General features: G+C 32.4%; 1 protein-coding gene across 3 annotated transcripts in view; it reads left to right on the top strand.

Moving 5' to 3' along the window:
• Positions 1-14672, top strand: part of LOC118191324 (uncharacterized) — a 90250-nt gene that overhangs the window by 50881 nt on the left and 24697 nt on the right. For all 3 annotated transcript variants that reach the window (XM_085821724.1, XM_085821722.1, XM_085821723.1), the window contains exons 9-10: positions 463-565; positions 7253-7441. In XM_085821724.1, coding sequence (XP_085677850.1) covers positions 463-565; positions 7253-7441 — 292 coding nt within the window. The remainder of the gene's footprint in view (positions 1-462; positions 566-7252; positions 7442-14672) is intronic.

Here is a 14672-nt window from a genome sequence, read left to right as displayed (position 1 = left end):
TTTCTTAAAGAAGGCAAAATTTGTTACTGTTGTTAATAATTGTATGAAAACATATTAAATTCTGTCGTTAATAATTGCATGAAAACATATTAAATTATGTTGCTAATAATTGTTTGAAAACATATTAAGTTGTTATTTGTTTATAAAATATACCAAATAAAGGTATTTCTGTAATTGTATGAGTATTTTTATACTAATTGCATTTATAATTTATAGATAGCTTTTTTTCAGATATCAGTTAGATAGTACACATAGTTTGTTATTTCAGTAAAGAATTTCCTTTTTGTTTGATTGTTTAATAATTATTTTTTGTCTTTGGAAAAATTTTCCTCATTTCTGAGTGTGGCAAGTTGATATACTATCAAATTATTTTAAATTGTTATGTCAGGTTTTTAAATGGCAAATTATAGATCGAGTATTTTTAGAATGAATTTATCTTTAATTCATGGATGTTTATTACAGGTGTAAGTATGTTGAAATGAAGACACTATTTGAAAGGATCAGATCAGATTATGATAGAGTGACTAAATTAGCTGAGAGTTATTCTCAGCAAGAACAGTTAAAGGTATTAATTGATATTTTGCACTATTTTGAAGTGACATAGAATAATAACTATTTTTTTTATGTTAAGTCTTGTAAAATATTTTTCCTGATCAAATACATTACAAAAATGGATGTGCATACTAACTTTAAAAAGTTCTAGAATTGGTACTGTATTGCTAAATTTGGTGATAATTTTTTTTCAAGCTCAGTTATCTTCAAAATATTGCTTTCCACGAGTTATTTATGAAAGTTCTACTGAAATTATTTAAGACATTTTTAAAACTCTGAGCACACTAGAACCTGAGCAGTCATTGAACACTGATAATTAGGTCCAGGGGTCCAAATCTTAACGAATGGGCTTGGCTGTATGGATGTTTTCGTGGTATTCTCCACGTGTAACACGTAGTCGAGCCAGTTTCTGTTAGAAAGTTCTACACAAAAGCATCCTTTCTCTTAGGCAGACAGCCCTTGATTGCTTTGCCATATTCAAAATGAAACCAATAAAAACTAAAACCCTTATATATATACGAGGGCCATCCAGGAAGTAGATTACGTTTCCGTCTGTGTCCGCTAGGGGCGGGGCTAGCGCGGCCATCTTGGGGTCAGAGCGTTGCGCAGCTCAGTCTGCATCTAGCCGTGCTAGTGAGAGTTTCGTGCTGTGCTCCGTTCAGATACTGTGACGGTTTGAAATGTCTGCGTTAATTGAAAATCCCGCGAGCTGCGAGGTGCGCTCAGTAATAAGGTTTCTGACTGCAAAAAACTGTAAACCGATAGAAATCTATCGGCAGCTTCGTGAAGTGTATGGGGACAACATTATCACTGAAGGTGGAGTGCGTCAGTGGGTCATAAGATTTCAAAATGGCCGAACCAATGTTCACGACGAAGATCGAAGTGGGAGACCCAGCATAGTGACCGCCGAACTTCTCGAAAAAGTCGATGCTAAAGTCCGTGAAAATCGAAATTTCACAATAACGGAACTTTCTTTGAGTTTTCCACAAATTTCGCGAAGTTTGTTGCACGAAATCATCAGCGAAAAGCTTGGTTACCACAAGTTTTGTGCAAGATGGAAGGCAAGAAGAGGTAACAAAGTGGTTGAAGGCGCAGGCGACCGAATTTTTCGACGAAGGAATTTCCAAGCTCGTACATCGCTACGATAAATGCCTTAATTTGTATGGTGACTATGTAGAAAAGTAGTATTTGAGTGTGGCTTTCATCTGTATATAATAAAATTTGTTTCCTATACTTTGTTTATTTTTTTATTCCAAAACGTAATCTACTTTCTGGATAGCCCTCGTATATATATATTTGTTCTGTTGAGTGGCCCATAAATATGGCATGCATTAAAAAAAATGTAAAAAACTTTCCCTGTGTGGATTATCATAGTGTGAGTGGTTACCATATCCAGATAACAAATTGAAGAATTAAAGGTTCTAATCTGGGGAGAGCACAGCAGAATTTTCACCTTTTCTGCTCTTAAAAATTTAATAGTCACTGCAGTGATCAGAGTTGCCACACTACCTGGAAAACCAGGAGAACCGGGAAAAGTCAGGGAATTCGAAAATTGACCAAAATATTCAGGGAAAAGTCAGGGAATTTAAGTATTTTTGTCAAAATCTGGAAAAGTCAGGGAAGTTCATACAACGATCCCGCCAAAAAAAAGCGATTTTTGCGCCGACGTCGGAAGAGGTAACTTTTTTGGCGAATTATGTATCACGTGAGTGTCATTCGAGTAGCTGGTATAGAGCCAATTTTCGCAGCTCCAATTTGATTGTCTTTTAGGAAGGCAAAGCAACTTTCCCGCAACTTTTGGTTTCCAATATTCTCGAGAATCGCATGTGCAGTGCATGAACTAAAGAAAGTACCTGTTCTCGTATAAAACAAAATGGGTTTAATCCTAGTATACGGTACCATGGAGGTTACAATCAAAGAATATGTATTGTAAAGAAGGAAAACCTCTCTGCAACAGACGTGGCTGTGGCTCCGTTCCATCATAGAGGGAAAACAGCTGTGCATGTCTGATATATCTGTTGCCAAAGCTCGAAACCTGTGTCGAAGTTCGAAGGTCACGTTATCAAGAGTTCATAAAATAAATATCGTTTAAAATTTCTTTAACCACTTGCGCTAAAAAGACGTGCCACGCACGTCAAGATGCTTTTGTCTCAAACCGCGAGCAACGTGAACACCACGTCGATAAGCATTTATCGCAAAAATGAAAATAACGTGGTGCAAACATCGCCTAACAACGAGATTGTTTATTTCTCGAGTTACAGCTCTGGATTGCACTCGCAGATGCGGAGCGGCGTAAATGAGACACTTTATGGCTTGTTATATTGTAGCGCACGGCACCGCAACTGTGAAGTTTAGTCTTAGCGCAAGTGATTAAACTCTAAAAGAAAAGAAAATATTTTTTGGCGCAAGTAAATTAATTCATGGATTAGTTATTTTCAGAGGGGAAAAAAAAAAAAAAAAACTACGAAAATCCGTTTTTAAAATTATTTCGAAAAATCCAAGAAGAAACGTCCTTTGATAAAACGTTTCTTCTTGGATTTTTCGCAATAATTTAAAAACGGATTTTCGTAGTTTTCTTTTTGTTAAAGAGCGTTTCTTCTTAACACATGTTTCTCAATTTCCTGTACACATCGCGGAGAGGGAAATTCTGGCCGCCAGGTTCCGTCGCCAAATCCCTTGGCAAATTTTCCCTCCGCATTCTAGCGGCGTACTAGCATTTTACTTGTATGGAACCTTTTCTTCTTTACATAGACGTTCTTTGGTTAGAATAATAATGGGATTTGGCGACATCTTGGTGCGCAATAAACGGGTCATTTTGGTCTTGGCGACAATTTTCAAAATCGTGCCAAAGCCTTACCGTATACTAGAATCTTTTTAAACCTTTTTTTTTTTTTTTTTTTCTTTTTAATAAATACCTTGCCATTTTGCAGTAAAATAAAAAAATAGTAATCAGTCATCTAGGCTAGCCATGTAATATAACTATATTCACTAAAATATCGTTGATTATTCTAATTCAATTTTTAAGTAATTATTTTTATGTTATTCATATAATTTAATGTTGCTTCTTCCCTCTAAATTTATCTATTATTAGTAAATTATATTTCCAAATTTCAGGAAATTTTCTCTGGCATAATCCTGAAATTAATTATAGCAGTATGATGACATACCATCACAAAATTTAATGCACATATTTTTTCCTTATGTATGCTGTGAAATAAATATAAAATACCTCAATTTATTAAAATAGATTTCTTTCTTTCGTTTAGCTGCAGAATGTCTGCAAAAAAAGCCTTATTTTATTCCAGATTGGGAAGATTCTAATCTCAATCTTCAGTGGAGAAAACAACAACTATTATAATTATATTTGTGTTTTCAAGTGTTGAGGTGCCTTTTAAGAACATACCTCACACAAATTAAATTTACCTAAAATCTAACCTAACTATTTAGCATTGTGTTGTGATTTATAAGGACCGGATTAGCCTCATGTTGAACTGGTGATGATCATGAGTAATAATTAAATAAAACATACATTTGTTATCCAATGTATATATCTTAAATTTTATTAAGTTTCTTAAGTGGAAAACTAAACAAAATTATCAAACAAAGTATACCAAGAATAATTAAAAATAAATGTCCTCTGGGACTTACTGAATAATTAAGTGAATTTGCTACACAATACAAGTAATACCATAATTAATTTACCTCTTAGCACAGCCAACGTACATTACGCGGATAGACTGGAATTTTCTTGAAACACACCTGGAAAACCTGGAAAAGTCAGGGAATTTCATTCTCCTGTTTGAGTGGCAACCCTGAGTGATGCTTGAATGCGCGTGTGTGATAATTTCTCACCTGATTTGCCAACTGGGTCTTTGCCTCTCCCCATTTATCTTTTAAGTCGGAAAGAACTGAAGCCTTTCTGCATTCCTCCCATGCAACCTCTTTTAATGTACATGGTTATCATGTCAACCTGGCAAAATTTCTGTATTTCAACTGGAAAGGGCACAATAGAATTTTCATGCTTCCTGCTCCAAAAAACCCAGTGGTCCCTACCATATGATTGAAAAAATTGCTGGAAAATGTAACTCATTAAAAAATAGAGAGAGAGATTTCAGATGTACACTTTGCAAAAAAAAAATAATGGGACAGTTCTATTGGGCCGATCGACAAAATTTAACTTGCCTTGTTCATGTCTCAAAAGCACAACTTAGGATATATATTAGATTTTTATATAGTATTGTTCTAACATAGGTATTTTGACGTAAAATTGGACTTTTACTGAAATGGCATACAGATTTTTTTTCCCCCCATATTTTGATTCTATGACTCAAATTATGCCTATGTGCCAGGTTTTGTAAAAATTGCGTGAGTAGTTTTTTTAAAAATTAGCTCTCAAAGTATTTGCTCCTGAATGTTAAATGAATTTTTTGTATGTTTATTAATATCTATTTTTTTTATTAAACATACTTGATTCCTTCTTTCACAGTCTGGCAATCCAAATATTCACAGTTACTTTTCTGATTTATTTTTAACCCCTTAACTGCCTCGAGCATATATATATATATGCCCTTCCAAAATACTGAATTATTTTTTGATGAACTGCTTGTGCTTCATATTTACTGAAGCTAACCATTTTGCAGAGCATGAACCAACATCCTGTTAAGAAAAATTAAGAACAAAATCGTGGCATCCAACCAATTCCGAGGAAATATGTTTTCTTAGGTGTACTGTTTTTACGAGGTATAACACTGAAACCTAATATTACACTTTACTGGTCTAAAAATAAATTGAACAAAACTCCATTTTTTGAGATCTTTCTTATTATCTTTTTTATTATACATCCTTTTTATTATACTTGCATCTTTTTTATTACTTGCGTCAGGGGTTAAAATTTGTATTTTTTAGTCATTTTTATAAATTTTTCAAAAAAATTTTAAATTATAATCTATAAAACTTTTACCATCACCTTAACGTAGAGGTAATTCTAGGCTTAGCTGCAAAAGAGATTTTTATTCAAAACTTTCTAAGATATGCATGAATTTACATATAGGTGCATTTTGAAATTTCAGTATTTGTTATTAAGTGATAATAACGTCAAATGTGGTTTATACACTTTGTAAAAATTATTTGAAAGTATATGAATGATGACTTTTTTCTCGCTCATGTATAATGAAAATGAGGAAAGGAAAATAAGTTGCTATAAATTAAGAAGTTTGTCAAATGAACTATTCTTGGTACAAATTGAAAAAAAATGCCCTGAGATAAATTTTACAATTTCTCTATAAATTTCTCACCAAAAATTACAGAATTTAATATCTAGGCATAATTTGAGTTGTAGAATTGAAATATGGAAAAAAATGGTATGTTATTTCAGAAGTGTGATTTTGTGTTAAAATACCTGCATTGGAACAATCCATCTATAAATCTAATATATATCCAAAGCAACACTTTTGAGACATGAAAAATGCAGTTTTAATTTTGTCAATCTGCCCCCTGGAAATGGGAGATATAGAATGTCCCACCCTCTTTTTTCGCAGTGTAAATATTCGACTCTTCACCCACAGTCGATCAAGTCCTTCAAGTTTGACCCATGCACATTTGCAGGTGATGTATTTGGATGGCTTGCTGCACAGTTCAACAAGAATGTTAGTGCTGATTTCAAATTGTTAATTTAAAAAAAATATCTCATAAATATAAACCTTATTGATAAAGTAGCCCTAGAAGAAGCAATCTGTTGATGTTAGGTAAAAAAATTGGGCCAGCGATTTTATTGGCCTGCATATTCTAAACGATTGCAGTACAAAAAATTATCTGACGTGCATGTTATTAAATGCATCTTCCAAAACTCACTGCTATTTCATGCTAAATATACTTTTGTATGCAGGATATCATTTTCTTCACTTCATTTTGTAATCATGCTACTTTATAATGTGTGTCTTTCATGTATTCTTCTTTTAATCAAAAGAAGTTTTACAGCCTTCCATCAAAAGAGGTTTCATAAATGATTTTATGAGCCATAGTATTTCTAGAAGCCCAATAGGTTTTTTTGAGCCCACATAAGTTATTTTTTATGACATTTACTTATGTTTAAAAATCCAAATATGTTTTACATGTTTAAGAGGGATAAATTAATTAGCTTTTATATATATAAACACTAAAAAATTGTTCTGAGATCTTTACTTTGCTCAAGCTCAAAATACTTGGATGAAACAATTCACTTGCTATTCAAAGAAGGGGTCTAGTGCTGCTATTTAGTAAGCTTTACTGTACTTACTTAAAATAACCAGTGCTTTTTAAATGCATGCAGCTCTGAGAGGGTTTAAGAGACATAACTGTATTGTGGATATGATTACATGCACAAAATCATTTTTAACAGCTTTCTTTTTTCATTATTAAATTATTATAATATTATGTATTGCTATATTTGAGGTTGTTATTAACCTGGTGCATACTGAATAAGGAATTTCTTGGAGGGAGGTCGGGAATTAAAATTTTCCATGGACTTTCGATAGAATTATTGGAAATTAACTGCAATATTTTTCTATATAATTTATAAACTGCAGATTTCTGTATTCATAACATGCTGTGGCTGCTTTTAGTAACCAAAGCATTAAGTATTTTAGATTTTTTTTTAAATCCTTCCTCTTCCTTATGCTTTAAAAATATTGTTGCATATTATAAAATATTCTTATCTTTACAGAGTGAAAATTTTGTTACAATGAGAGAAGCTGAAAATAAAAGGCATTTGGAAGAAATGGATAATCTTACTGCTCAGCTATTTGACACTCAACAGAAGCTTGAGGAGCAAAAACAAAAAGTTAAAGAATTAGCATCTGAGCTTAATATAATCAAAAAAGATGGAGAAATTATTCCAATTTTAAAATCACAAGTATGTATTTCTCCTTCCTGGTAGTAATCCACTTTGTGTCAGAATAGTGTACTGAAATTTATAAACTATCAGTTCCTCACCTTGTATTCTGTAAATAAAACTTAAGCAATTGCCTTGAAATGAAATGAATCAAAAATTATTTAAGGTATTATTTAAGGTAATTATTTAAGGTACACTGGATTTTTGATTAGATAGCATCTTCTTTGTGTCCAGTGTGCCAGTTTATGCAAAAAATATATGAACTAGTATTTACAGGTTGTAAATCAGATTTAAAAATGTGTATGTCTATAAGATAAAACTTTGACACATAGTAAGATAAAATTACATTTCTGATTTAAAATAGCTCCTAATATCTCCTTTTTAGATTATTTTCCCTTTCTGTTCTAAAATAGTAAACTGCATATAACAACTGTGTCATCTCAGAATTAATTTCTGCCAATCTATTATGATACTTGCATAAGAGCAAAAGCGAAAGTAAAATTTTTTATATTGTTATAATTAAATAAAAACTTTTAAACTAAACTGATACTATTAAAGCAATCCATCTTCTGAAAAGTTCAGTTAATTCACTGTTCTTAATCTAATATCAATAAAATAATTTTGATGTTCTCATGCTTTTCCTTCAGTTTAACTAGGATTTAGCCTGCTACTTCTCTTCATTGTCAGTTTTAATGCTAAGAATGTGTGAACATACACTTGAAATTATAAAATAATTGTTGCACTAATTTAGTTATGTATGTGTACTTCAATAATTCAAAATTCAATTTGATTTTGAAGCAACGGGCAAAATTTACATATTTATAATTCTAATTTGCATTTGAGCCTTTTTTGGCTGACTTCAGTCACAATAATCTGGACATATGCTGACTTCAGTCACAATAATCTGGACATATTTGAAAGCAAGTGAAATAAAAATAATAATAAAAAAAAAAATCGCATGTATTTCTACCAAACTATAAAATACGGTATTTCATCATGTATTCTCCTCCTAACTTTTTAGTGCAAACTAGCACTAATAAGTTTCAGCACTAAAAAGTAGTTTTTCTCTCCGAGGGCTAGTTTTTTTGGTAAATTTTATTCCTTTGATTATTTTTATTCAGTGTATTCAATTTGTACATTTGTGATTTTAAATATGTTTTCTGCAGATTCTTTATTAAGCTACCTGGACTTAGCAGGTGTTCTCACCCTTGAGAAACTTTTGAAGTATTTTGGCAGATTCTTCATAAAGCTGCAACAATGCAGTAGGTGTTCTCACACTTAAGAAGGTTTCAAAATGGTGATTTTATCTTACTTCTGTTATTTACATTCCAGCTCATTGCAACCTTATCTACTTCTAATTTATTCGATCTTCTGAAATCCGAGTCTTTTATTGTCCCCTTTTTTTCTTCATTCCTTCAAAGTTCTTCTTGGGAACTGTGGTCAAGACTCATTCATGTAAACTCATGGGTCTGTAAATGGTAAATGAGCTGGGATGCTAAATGACCAGCTGAATCACCATCGGCTATTATAACGTCAGTAGTATTGTGTATTGGAATGTTAGTTTCTTTTAAAGAAATAATATTTGTGATAGTTACGAATAGATTATCCATGACTACTTTTCATTTGTTAAACTCTTGTTGTAACTACCTTCTTCAGAAATCAAATTACTCCTTTAATTTTCCTCTCTCTATTTTTGAGTGATAAAATTAGTTAAAAAGGGGGGATACGCTATGCTTATAAAAAGTTGGAAATATGGATAAATGTTGAAAAATCAAAGACAAGACGGTGCAAGCTAAAAGCTTAAGAAAAATAAAAAGAAGGCAGTGGGCAAATCTAGTGGCATAAGAAAATGAAACTTCTCTGAATGTTTGAGATGTACAGCTTTAATAAGAAAAGCTATAGAATAAATTTATAAATAAAGTTAATTAAAATGTGTCAAATTTTTACTACAAAAAGCAGTTAATTAAAGTAGTTGCTAATATACGAGGTGGTATCAAAACGTTTCAAGGCTATATCGGTTTACGAGAAAGTATTTGGAAAGTGCTAGTATGTTTACACTCTGTCACCTTCAAAATACTCTCCTTGGATAGCAATACAGTGATCCAAGCATTTTTGCCACTACTGGAATGTGTCCTGGAAGTCTTTCTGAAGTGTGTTGCACACCTTCTGGGATTTGCTCTCTGTCTCCGCAGTGGTGTCAAAATGGCTACCTCTGAGTTGAATTTTCAGCTTTGGGAAAATGGCAAATTCCATAGGAGCCAAATCTGGCAAGTAGATTAGGTGAAGTTCAATCATTTTGTATCTGGTAAGAAACTTGCCTGTGAGAAGATCAAAGTGACATGGTGCATTGTTTTTGTGGAGCAGCCAGTTTTTTGCGTGCCACAGATCTGCTGCTTTCACCAAATGTCCTTCCTCAGATGCCTTAAAACCCAGTTGCAGAGCTACTGTCTGACCCCTGGAGACAAAGTTGTGATGCACAGTGCTGCAAATATCGAAAAAGACAATGAGCATGCACTTGGTCAAGCTACGGACCTGCCTCACTGTTTACGGCCATGGAAATGATGGACTCTTCACTGTGTTCCATTGTCTAAGAGTTGTACCTATTCACTCAAGTTTCATCACTGGTAATGATCCTCATCATGAAGGATGGGTCATCCATGGCACACTGAATGAAGTTTTTGGCAGACTTTGAAGCGATGTTCCTTCTGCTCCTGGGTCAGCAGCCTAGAAATGAACTTGGCAAAAACATGGTGCATGTTCAAATCGCACATTAGGATTTGCTTGTATTGTTTTGTTTAACACTCCAACAACAATGGCAGGGATGTTGTAGATTGTTCTCCAATCCATATGCACACATTGCTGAATTCTTTTTGACATTTTTGGGTGTTGTGCTTATTGGAGGTCGTTTTGATCTCTCATTGTCTTTCAGTGATGTTCTTATGCCCTTTGCACTTGCCACTCAGAATTATCAAACAAAACATTGCAGCATTGTTATACATTCGCTAAATCTGTTGGCAGATTTGCTCAGTTTCACACAGAATTTTACTTTTGCTCATTATTCTAACTTCCTGTTCATGATGAAATCACAGAGGCGGTAATGCATATGGTCAGATTATTACCAGTCGCACAGCTTTCTATGTAAGAGGGGTGCTTTTAAGTAAGGGTGTTTGAAAATAAAAACCAAACGACAGAAAAATTTCAAAAACTAAATTTTCAGATTCTACATACATTTTTCTATTTTTCAACATAGTTGCCAAGCTTGTTTAAACACAAGAACTAGATTTTGAATACCCTCTTCATAGAAACTTGCTGACTGCTTCGATAACCAAGAGGTCACAGCTGTTTTCGCGTCCTAGACTAGACACTTCAGGAAATTTATTTGAAAGAGTACTTATGGTGAAGCATCTGTTCTCAAGAATTTTTGCTTCAACTTAAGCCACCATATCATCTGTGATCACAGATGATCAACCAGAGCGTGACTTATCATGGACGTTTTCATAACCAGCTTTTAAAGTCTCTGACCCACTTATGGACTTTGCCTCAACTCATGGCAGTAAACTTCACAAATCTGCCAGTAAATGTCTGCAGTAGACAGGACTCTTACCAACAAAAATGTATCGCTGACCGCATCTCGCACGGGGTGGGCAAATCGATAATCTTGAATATTTTAAAGACACAGAACAGATCATACAGGTTAGCTACACTGCTGAAACTGAGCGCATTAGTTTCCAAGGAATGCCTGGACATGACACAAGCACTTGTTGCTGTTGCACAATACATATAAGTGTATACAACAAAATAACCCTTACTTGAAAAACACGCTACGTACATAGGACAATGTCTCTTGGCACATTGACTTATGAAGGTCAGTGCTGCCTGTGCATGCAGCCTCTGTTGGCATGTTATAGAATTAGCTTCAAAACCTTTTGATATCACTATGTATGATAGAAGCAGGAATCTTCATTTGCTTTTAAATTCTCAAATTATTTCTATATCAGGGATGGATATTTAAAAAAAAAAAAAATTTTCTTTTTGTTTTTACGTGTAGAGTGTATCTCGGTATATGTCCAACTTAATATACATCCTGTTTGCATATGAAAATGTTTGTTTCTAATGTGAGTCGAGTTGGTGAATCTTGACTGCACAAGCTACACTTGTGTACATCTTTTGAGACAATGCTAGGGCTGCCCACAAGCATCAGTATGCCTGTTACTATTATGTAGTCAACAACCAATGCTATAACTCTGAATTTTCATGTGGCTTTAAATTTTTTTCACATAATTTTTTTTTTAATTTATTGAATTTTAAAAAAGTTTAGAGTCAAACAACAAAGAAAATTTTTACGATCTCCACAGAGAAGAAAAAATGAGATTGTTGAAAAGTATGTCAGGGTTCGTACGATCCTTGAGTCCTTAAAAGTCCTTAAATTTTTTGGAATCGATTTTTGGTCCTTAAAAGTCCTTAATTTAGGCCAAAGTCAGCAGAAGGTCCTTAACTTTAATCATCTGAAATTTCTGTCTTTTTTTACGACTGCCATTTTGAGTGTGAATTAGCATTTTGGAGGAATATTTTTATCGATTCACTGACATGTATGGTTATCTTTTGAATGTGTTCATGGGTTATAATTTGTTTCTATTTCTAATATAAATGATGGGATACTCGAGTTTCTAAGCAAGAAGTGAAACATAAGTATTTCGAAATTCATTTTTTCTAATAAAGAGCTCTTAAACAAGTTTTCGCTTTTGGGGATGTGAATTCTTTTATTAAATGGTTCTAAACTTGGCGACTTGTCAACATTTCGGTGATTTTAAGATCAGTTTCTATAGAACATTTTTAATTCCGAGATCTGAAAATTTTTCGATGAATTTTTTAAAACATCATAATATTGATAAATTTCATTAAAATAATGGTAACATATTGAAATTATATTTAAAAAATAAGATAAAAATAAAATATTTTTATTTTTTGCTGTCATATTGTAAAGTTTCATTTTGGCAACTTCTACAATATTTTTAATCTGAAAAATAAACAAGGTATAATGCTATAAAGCATAATTTACGAAACAGCTCTTAGCAAAAGCAAAATTAGCTATGTAATTAATTAAAAATGTCTTCTTTTTAATTTTTTCATAGTAAGCATTTTTCCCATGTAATTTTCTCAGAATATTCAAAATTCTCAGATAATGCATCAGTGTTCTCTATAAAATTAATTTTACACTTTTTCCCTCCTTTTTTTTTTTTTTTTTTCCCCCTAAATATTTTTGACTTTTGCTGTTACAGAATTGGTAGGGATAATTTTTCTTTAGGATTTTAGACATTGCAGCTTGGAAAGTTTAGAAGGATTTGAAGGCAAGATTTATAGACCCTTCGATTCTAGAAGATTCGAGAAATATGTGACAAAATGAAAAATATCTCGATGGTATCAACACGTAATGGATGTATTTTACAGAAAATTTGATATGAATTTCTTACTTTTTGGAGAACGTCTGGAAGAACAATGAAAACATAATATTTGAATGTTTTACTCCTGATACTAGAATCATTTTCTTAACATGTTTATCTTCCCATTATTATCTCTACTTTTCACTAGACACAAGCATGGAAAATATCAAAAATGTTTCTAATCTTATCACTTGGGCAGGTATTTTTATAGAGAGGAATATTTTTATTAATAAAGAAATTGAAAACTTACAATTTAAAAGATTCATCTAATATGTCTTAATGCATCATATACAGAGCGGGCACTAGGCATTTTCCCACATGATGCAATCTCTGTGGATTTTAAATTATGCTGTCTAGTGCATTTTTAAATTCTGCTTCCAATGCCTGCTCTAAATTCTAAAAGTTTTGCCATTTATAGATTTTGTTGTTCCGTTTGTCAATAAATTCTAAAAATTGTGCCACACCAGCTCTGTAACTGGCCTTTACCATATATATTTCATATTTCTTCTGAATATTCATATTACTAAAGAAATAAAATTAGCCACTTATTCTATACATTCTAAATGCATTTAGTATTTTTTAGAATAACAGAAATCCATAATTAAATCCAAAAATTCTAAAATGAAAAGGAAACGTGCTGAAGAATAAACTGAATATATAAAGAAAATTATTCTTCAAAGATATGTGCAGTTATTATTATGTAAATTATCTAATTGTTTATGATTTCAGCCTTTACTATAATTTCCCATTTCTATTTCCTCATATGATAACGTTACTGAGCCAGATTAAATTAAAATTAAATTGTATGATCTTTGACCACTAGTTCATATTTTTTGTTTGAATTTGTCTGATTTTGTTTAATTATGGCACCGTGAGCTGTAATAATTTTGTTAGCATCAGACCATGCCTTTATGTTCTAAGTTCGCTTTAAATAAGAGGCTTATTTAAATCTTTGTCTGATATTGTAGCATTGTTAGAAAAAATGCTTAAAGAGAAGGAAATCGATATAAACTAGCCAAAATGTTTGGGAAGGTTTTAAATTAAAATGATGGATAAATATTTTGTTGAGTGTTGTTGTTACAATACATAAATGATTTTTAGCTTTTAATGTGTAATTATCCTAATATCCTTAAAGAATCAATGTCATAAATTACATGTATTTTAAACTGTGAAATTCTATTAGACTGTGATTTTAATAGGGCTTTTTTTAACGAATATTCTTAAAAAATAAAATTTAATAGTGGCCATGTAAATCCATAATGACTAAGGTTACCTAAGACCATAATTACCTAATTTAATCATTTATAATGAACTGCTTACCCTTAAAATTATCTCTACATATCTCTACATGAGAGAGTTATTGCCTTTCATTAATACTCACTGTGGTCACAAGATAAAACACAAAAATGTAAAAATTAAAGTAAAACTTATTCTTTGCATCTAGTGAGACTTAAAATTATGCAAAACAACTTATCACCTCTGGTGCTTTAATGGCTTATTGGGACCTTAAAGTATATTAACTGGGTTACAACCTCTGGAACTCTACACAAAGCTATGACACTAACTACATCAAACAGAGCTCGACTAAATTTCAGCACTTGCCAACCATGCCTACATTAGCCTTTCAGGTTTGTTCGAATCAGCATGTCTCTCTGTGGACAATCAGCAGCGGTGCCAAGATTCAGTCTTTTGTTATGAATCATGCTGATTATGATCTTACTTCTCATTTTAATCTATGCCGCTTGGCATAAAATCTAATACCTACTATTTACTAAACCTCTAGACTGACCAAGTATGTGACAAAATGAGAT

Source organism: Stegodyphus dumicola, chromosome 8 (assembly GCF_044657685.1).
Source record: "Stegodyphus dumicola isolate Sdum_Otavi_A_Nest chromosome 8, ASM4465768v1".
Taxonomy (NCBI): domain Eukaryota; kingdom Metazoa; phylum Arthropoda; class Arachnida; order Araneae; family Eresidae; genus Stegodyphus; species Stegodyphus dumicola.
This window is presented reverse-complemented; position numbering and strand designations above follow the sequence as displayed.